At 40.1% G+C, this 8,451-nt stretch overlaps 1 protein-coding gene across 1 annotated transcript; it reads left to right on the forward strand.

Annotated features, from left to right (window-relative positions):
* Nucleotides 1-3,122: 3,122 nt before the first annotated feature.
* Nucleotides 3,123-5,773, forward strand: LOC106330610 (zinc finger BED domain-containing protein RICESLEEPER 2-like). The gene is made up of 5 exons (XM_013769051.1): nucleotides 3,123-3,488; nucleotides 3,570-3,818; nucleotides 3,928-5,200; nucleotides 5,306-5,611; nucleotides 5,691-5,773. Exons 1-5 carry the CDS (start codon nucleotides 3,123-3,125, stop codon nucleotides 5,771-5,773), a joined length of 2,277 nt encoding a protein of 758 aa, XP_013624505.1.
* Nucleotides 5,774-8,451: the final 2,678 nt, after the last annotated feature.

The following is an 8,451-nucleotide window of genomic DNA, read 5'->3' on the forward strand; positions in this document are numbered from 1 at the left end:
CAGAAGGGATCATTCAATCCCTCGAATGGACTATTTCCACGCATCAGAACAACCAAACCAGCATTGTCCGATCCGCCATCAGACAAGTTGGATAAGCCACGTCCAACTCGCCCAATGGAGAGTTGGATCGACCAATTCAACTCGCCATTGAGCAAGTTGGATGAACCACTTCCAACTCGCCCAATGGCGAGTTGAATCAGTCTTGTCCAATTCACCATCAGGCGAGTTGGATCAGTCCAACACAATGCATTCTCGTCTCTGGAACTCCCCCCTTTGGGTCTCGGTCAAACAGTCTCTTGTTTCGTCTCGATCGGAGTCAACGTTGAAACTATACGATTAAAACAACGAAAACTTATTTTCTCGTATAAGTTCGGATTGATCGTATAAAATGATAACAGATAACTTAACACCATGGTTATCTTGGCTTTACGATTGATTTCCGCTATTCCATAAAGGTAACGTCGTACTAAGGGAAAATCCTCCGAAACAAATCGTATAAACATTTTAGTCGAAAAACTTCCCAAGGAGTCTAAAGCGCGGCAAAAGTCCACTTACGATTTTTTTTTAGAATCGGCTCAAATTCACTATGATGGTTTATCGAATATTCGCGAGAAAAGATAAATGTCAAGTTTGAAGATAAATGTCAAGTTCCAAGGGATATTGATGAAGATCGGGAAAATGGAATATTTCTGCAAAAAGATAAATTTGACTTAAGGGCAGAAAAAAAAGCCCAAACCGACTTAGGAGGAGTATATAAGGAATGCGAAGGCGAGAGGCGCAAGGGGGATTCCTTTAGACTCTTAAAACTCTCTGCACTTAGAAACTTTAGACATTATTCTCTACATGTTCTGTTTCTATGACTGGCACTCGATTACTAGACGAACTCGCACAAGCAGTTCGTTCTCTTGGTACACTCTTTCAACTGAACTGCATTCGGCTTGATCCTCGAACGGGGTACGTAGACAGTCTTTCATAAAGTTCAGTCCGAAATCAATCAAAAAAAATTTTTGTATCTATTTCGTCTTTTGTTATCAATGTTCAAGATTTTAGGTGGCTAGAACTAGGTAACTCGCTGACAGATCTTGTGGCCAAAGCTTTTATAATTTAATTTTCGCAACGCTCTTACGTGGATTCGAAATAATATCTACTTTTTCTATAAATTCGTTTTGATGTCTTTTCATATTTTTCCGCATTTATTTGTCACTCGTCGGTGGCTCTCACAGAGAATCCGTGACCTTTGGGAAAGTTAGAATTTCTTGACTTTCCTCCGATTACGGAAATCGAAGGTGTGAATTTCGGTTCACACAGTTTGGCGCTAGAAGGAGTGGGGAGGGTACGGATTACTCTAACTCATGGCCACAAAACGCTTGATCGAAACGATGTTTGGAAATACGAAAGGCAAAATGGCAGATCCCAACAACGTTGGTAAAAAAACTCCAGGAGCGACTGCGCCTATGGCCAACGCTTACACTAACGCCACAGTTCTTGAGAAAATCAAAAATCTAGTCGCAAATTTTCACCACAGGAAGAGCAACGAAACGAGCTTGCGATTTCTCTGTCTAAACAGAAAGGTAGGGATGGCAACTGATGTACTGGACCGCGGGCCTGGGCTTGTAAGGGTTTGGTGTGGGGCGGGTTTGGGCCGAGATATTCATAACCCGCAAAATAGCGAGCCTTGCGGGCGTGGGCTTGTGCGGTGCCGAGTTTAAAGCGGGACGGCCCATATCACCCGCAGGAAGGCCCAGTTGAACCGCATCTAGACGCTTCTTCGGCTTCCTCACCTGAAAACAAAAAAAAATAGAGAGAGTGAAAAGCGATGGAGCTTCGTCGATGACCGTGTGACATTGTAACGAAATGGAGCTCCGGCGACGGCCGTTCGATGTCCGACCGGCTAGGCGGAGACAGTGCTTCAGGTGACCAAATTGTGTTCGAGCTGCAGCAGAGGAGCTTCTCTTCCTTGTCGTTCCACCACTGAAGCCTCTCTTTGTCTTCGTTCTATCACCTGAGCTCCGAAGACGGTGGTTCTTCCTCATGAGCTTCCAAACTCCACAAATCGAACATGCAAGTACAGAGTTATGTATTTCAGACAAATTTTTTTTTTTTTTTTTTACTGAAATCTTTGCAGTAACTCTTTTTTTTTTCAGGTTGTTAGCTAAATTAGTAAAACGTTCTGTTAAATCCATGTAATAAGAAGACCAACAAGATCCGAAAGGTAGTTATCTAGCTTAGCGATATGTAGTTTGTGTTATGTCTTTGATTCATTGTCTGTTTGTGTCTTTAGCGATATGTACATTGTGTTTTTTTGCTTGAAACATTGGAGTTTAGCGATATGTAGGTTGTGGTATGTGCTTGAGACATTGGAGTTTAGCGATATGTAGTTTGTGCTTTGTGCTTGAGACAATTCACTAATTCATAGTCGTGTTGTCTTTGTTTTGTGGTCTGTTTTGAGGTGTTGGAGTGATGGTGAACAAGGAGGCGACTGGTTCATCTTCTTCTCCTCTTTGAGGTTAAGACATGACTTGTTTGCATATTCTACTGCTGATATGTCTCATGAATTGTCTCTAATTTGTCTTTTCTTTTCTTTTTGTGTTTTGTGAATAAATATGTGTTGTCTCGAGCGGTTGGAGTGATGGTGAACTAGGAGGCGTCAGCATGTCAGCTTACCAGCCTTTCATTCCGATATAACAGCTTAAGGACCTTAGGTTAGTCACTTCTTACGCAGAACTAGTAAGCATTGATAGGACTCACGGTTTAGATAGGGGAACTCACTGTTTAGATAGGACTCACGGTTTAGATAGGAGAACTCATTGTCTTGCTTATAACTCGATGTATTGATGTGAGAACTCGCTGTCTTTCTTAGAACTAGTAAGAATTGATAGGAATGCCTTGATCTGATGTTAGATGCTTGTTGTCTTGCCTTGATCGGTTGTTAGATGCTTTTTGTTTGAGAAAGTTAATGCTGCTTGTCCTCAAGCACATTTAAATTTTTTAATTTTTAAGTATCATAATTTTACAAAATGTAATTAAAAATATTAACAAATTTAAAAAACCCTACCTCCACGTGACTGTAGTCACGTATCTTAGGTCACGAGCCGTAAGTTAGTTTACAATTATAAGAGACCATGGGATCCAGAGACGACTTAGAAGAGCAGTTCACTTTGAATACTGACTACTTGCCACCAGGTACATGTGACTTGGGGACTCAACAACTCATAGCCAGACTTGCTGCAGAACATGAGATTGGTGATCTGAGAGCCAATGGTGCTAATGATGGAAAGAAGCAAGCAAGGAAAAGAAAGCTCATCAGTCTTGTCGATTCAGAAGAAGAATCTGATGTTGAAATCACACTCCCAACGCGATCGAGCAAGCCTCGCAGACAAACAACTTTTGGAACATCCACGCGGAAGCCCATGTTACAATCCACTCTGGATGCTGGTAGTGGCTCGTCCGCACGGGCTTGTAGACAGAAGAATGTTCCTTTGAAAGCCGTGATTAGGGGAGGAAGAAGAAATGCATCAACTCAGGGCTTGTCTAGTGAGGCACGAAAAAACAAGGGATCCTCTAGTTAGTCGCAGAAGAAGAAGAAGAAGAACAAGATTCAAGAGGACATACCGGAGTTTGATGATGATTTGGAAGAAGTTGAGTTGGGCGAGGCTGAAATCGATTTGCAAGAAATAGAGAATAGGCAAAGATCAGGCGTGTGGACTGATTTCAAGGTGGTTGAAAAACCCAGTGGAGATTTGAAAGCTGTATGCAATCATTTCAAGAATGAGTATGCGGTGGTATTCTCACTCGCATGGAACAAGTGGGTTGAGGAGGCATCGAATGAGATGTAAAATGTTTCCAAGGAATCAAGGAAGGCATCAACAACTCAATACCGAGGAAAAAGTAGTATCTCGCAAGTATGATCATACTATGTTTATGCAGTTGGCAGCTAAGACAATTGTCCAGCATGATCTACCATACTCTTACGTGGAGTATGAAAGAGTGAGAGAGACATGGAAGTATTTGAATGTTGATGTCCAATTCATCTGTCGAGACACGGCGAAATCAGATGTGTATCAATTGTATGAAAGCGAGAGAGATACACTGAACCGGGAATTAGCGAGTCTTCCTGGACGAGTCTCCTTCACGTCTGACTTGTGGACGTCACTGAAACGTGAAGGATACATGTGTGTGACAGGACATTACATTGATCGGAATTGGAAGTTGAACAACAAGATCTTGTCATTTAGTGCTCTACCACCACCACATAACGGTATGAGTGTTACGCTTCACCTTCTTGATTCGCTGAAAGAGTGGGGTCTCAAGAAGAAGGTGTTCGCTATCACATTAGATAATGCTACAAGTAATGACTCGATGCAAGACATAGTCAAATCGCAGCTGTTATTAAGTGATGATTTATTATGTGGAGAAGAATTTTTCTATGTCAGATGTGCTGCTCACATACTTAACCTGATAGTGCAAGATTGTTTGAAGGTTATTGGAGGCACTTTGTACAAAGTAAGAGAGAGTATTAAGTATGTGCTAGCATCAGAAACGCGGGAAGAGTTGTTTGAAAAATGCGTGAATGCTGTAGGTATAACTGAAAACGCGGGTCTGATCTTGGATGTGCAGACAAGATGGAACTCGACTTACTATATGCTTGAAAGAGCCATCAAGTACCGTAAAGAATTTGTTAAGTTGGAGACATTTGATAAGAGAGGATATAAAGTGGCGCCTACAACTGAGGAATGGATGTTCGCTGAGAAGATATGCCAATTTTTGTGCCCTTTCGCAGAGATCACAAAACTGATGTCAGGTTCTAATTACCCCACCTCAAACTTGTATTTTTATCAGGTTTGGTCCATCCATGAGTGGCTTCAAATAAATGAGTACAACCATGATGAGATTCTCAGAAAAATGATGCCACCGATGAAAGAGAAGTTTGATAAGTATTTGGATGAAGTTAGTTGTGTTTTTGCAATGGCAGCAGTCTTTGATCCATGTTTCAAGCTTTCAATTGTCGAGTGTTGCTTAGGGAAGCTTGACATAAGTACACGTGATGTAAAGTTGAAGAACTTGCGACAGAAGCTGAGTATTTTGTTCGAGTCTTACGACAAAAAATCTAAGGCTAACTCACCTTCAACAGAGCCACGTGAGACGGTTCCACAAAATGTCAGTTCTGCAGGATCAATGGGACTGTGTTGGGAACTACCAAGTGAGTCTTTTTAAAATTTTCAATTTTCAACTTTCTGTTTTTGTTTTTTTAAATCGTTTCTTTTTTTTTCGAAAACTTCATAGGAATTCTTTAAATTTCGCAAAGTCAACGGTGCTGCTACTGGAAAGACAGCTCTGGAAGCTTATCTTGATGAACCTCCTTTGGACATTGATAGTTTAGAGAGCTTGGACATTCTTCAATTCTGGAAAACTAACACTCATCGTTATGGTGATTTGGCTGCAATGGCTTGTGATCTGCTTAGCATTCCTATCACAACAGTGGCTTCAGAGTCCTTCTTTAGTATTGGGTCGCGAGTTCTTAACAAATGCAGGAGCCGTTTACTCCAAAAAAATATGCAAGCTCTTATATGCACTAGGAATTGGATCAAAGGATATGAGGCTTATGAACATGGTAAATAACTCACATTATAATTAGTTGTATAGTACCATTATCTTTATCACTAATTAACTGCAATTTTTTAAATTTATAGAAGATGAACTCGATCCTGAAGAGGAGACATTACCATCTTTTGACTCCATTGCCAATGCTGAAAATGATGATGAAGAAGTTTGATATATTTCTTGATTTGGTGGTTTGTTTTATTACAAGTTGGGATTTCATGTTTAAGTTTCTTGGACTTGTTTCAGTAGTATGATTGGGCTTTTTTGCTTTATTACATTGGTGTTTTGGTTAAGACAATATGAAAGAGACTTTGCTTTTTTTTTTTGTCAACAATGTCACTTTGCTATGATCAAGTCAGCAACTTTCAAGTAGAAATGTATAATAACTCAGAAATAATGATAAGTAATCTTATAAAATGATATAAGCGTAAAACAACAAGCTGTAACTTGCAAGCAAGAGACTATGCTATGGTCGATCATGTTTATCTTTTGTATAAAATGATATAAGCTGAAAGGACAATGATTGTAAGAGTTTGGTCGATCATGTTTATGTTTGGTGGTTCAGCTGAAGTAATGACTCGATGTTGGTAAGTTTGTTTGTGCAGGTAGAATCAGATTGGGCAGCTCCCAGCTAGTATCCGTGCAGGTAGAAGCATAAGCAACTTGAAGCAGCTAGTATCCGTGCAGGTAGAAGCAGAAGCATCTTGAAGCAGCTAGTATCATGTTTTTATGTGACGTACCGCGGAACGGTCCGCGAAGGCCTACATATTTCGCGGTAAAGGATTGGGCAGCTAGTTTGAGGACCGCATCCCGCGCGGGACGGTCCCATTGTGTACCGCCAGAAGACAAACCCGCAGCGGTTCGGGACGGGAGAGCCCAATTGCCATCCCTACAGAAAGGGCAACAATATTTTTTATCAAACCCCGTAAGATTTGTCTCATTGCCAACTTAAAAAAATATTCTCAACGATATAAGGGCTTGACAAAAAAACGTTTTCCGAAAACTTTTCGGAAAAAGAAAAGTTACTCTCCCCGAAACATCAGAAAAAGGAAGCACAACAAATCGGGTTGACAATCCCCCACAGCTGTATTTCTTCCGAATAACTTTCGGAGAAACGAAAAATGATTTCTATAAAATCACTCGAAACCTAAAACGGCTGACGAAGACTGAACAAAGCAAAACAAGAGATCATATCCCCACTGCTAAAAATTCAAGTGTCGCCTCTGTAGTAACATATTCCGCGAATTGTCGATGTTTTTTGCCTAATCCTTACTTTGAAAAAACCTATTCAAAACTTCCATAGATCAATCCCACGGAAACGAGAAAAAAATTCTGATTAATTTTGGTCCCAATAATTAATATCGTCATGGCTCTCGTACATAAAAACACAAAAACATCTTTACGGAACAAATTTCGTAAAATTATGCTCGACAACATTTCACAAAACATATTTTGTAGAATTAAAATGTATAACATTTCGCAAAAGAAATTTCATAAAATCAAAACTCGACGACATTTTACGAAACAGCTGTTGTAGAATTAAACTCGACGACATTTCACAAATTACCTTCGTAAAATTAAACTCAACAACATTTTACGAAACAACTTTCGTAAAGTTAAAACTCGATAACGCTTTACGGAATAACCTTTGTAGGATCAAACTTGAAAATATTTTATGAAACATCATTCGTAAGTTAAACAAGATTGTACAAAAAGACTTTCGGATTAGGAAATAGATGGAGCGAGAGCTGAAAAGTGAACTTCGCCTATCGGCCTCCCTCCACGGTCTCACCATCCTCTCTCTTTCGCCTCATCTCCCGTGACCTCTCACCGATGCCTCAATGTCCAACGAGTCTTCCCGATAGCCCAACGAATCTTCCTGATCGACCTTGGCATCTCTTGGTCACCTTGGCTACTCGTAAACGCCAAAAGACTTTCGAGGAGATACTTATTCATTTTTCACAAAACCAATGATACGAAGAATGAAGCCTAGATTGGAAAAATATGGATTGATATTCTTACTAGTCGTAAGGGGTGGATAGAGACGAGAAGAGGAAGGGGAAACGAGTAAGCAAAACGAAGAAGAGGCAGACCCGAATCTTCGAGAAAACTAAGGTATGTCCAACTTGAAATTTTCTGAAATCAGACTTTGAATTTTTGTTGGAAGGTACTACGAAATAAAAACACTTTGAAGATTGCCATAAACTTTAGGGGACTTAGAATATAGGTGGATAGTCTAGCGAACTAGGTCTTAGGCGATTTGTCCTATCGCGATCTATTGTTCTGTGACTGTTTAGGCAGATCTTGCAATCCGATCTAAACTCTCGCAAAATGAGAAACGATCGCCACGCATACTCAGCGCACTTCCTATAGAAAGAAAGTACTAGAGACACGAACGCCGTCTTAAAACCGACTCGTTCCTAGAAATTTTCTTAAAACCGACATATTCCAAGTCGTCAATCTGAAACCCACCAAATCACAGTCCCATCGTCGTCTTTAAATCGACCCAAATTGTCGATCATCCCAATTTTCAAAAAATAAAACGTACACAACCCTTCAAAATATCGGTTCAGCCGTTTTCTTTTTTTAAAAAAGAGGGAGTATGTACGTATACTATACTCGTATACTCACATACTTCAAAAAAAATTTTGCCTCGGCAACAAAAAAGGCTTTTGAGAAAGCAAAGTCTCACAGAAACAGACATAAAAACAATTAGGCAATGCGATGCCTCATTAAAATCGTCCCAAAAAGGCAAACGACAATCTAAGATTCATCTAAACGCTAGCAACATATCCAAATCATCACGAACATAATCTCAAGGACTTTACAGCATTTCTTGTCGCAATCATG

Source organism: Brassica oleracea, chromosome C3, assembly GCF_000695525.1.
Source record: "Brassica oleracea var. oleracea cultivar TO1000 chromosome C3, BOL, whole genome shotgun sequence".
Lineage (NCBI taxonomy): Eukaryota > Viridiplantae > Streptophyta > Magnoliopsida > Brassicales > Brassicaceae > Brassica > Brassica oleracea.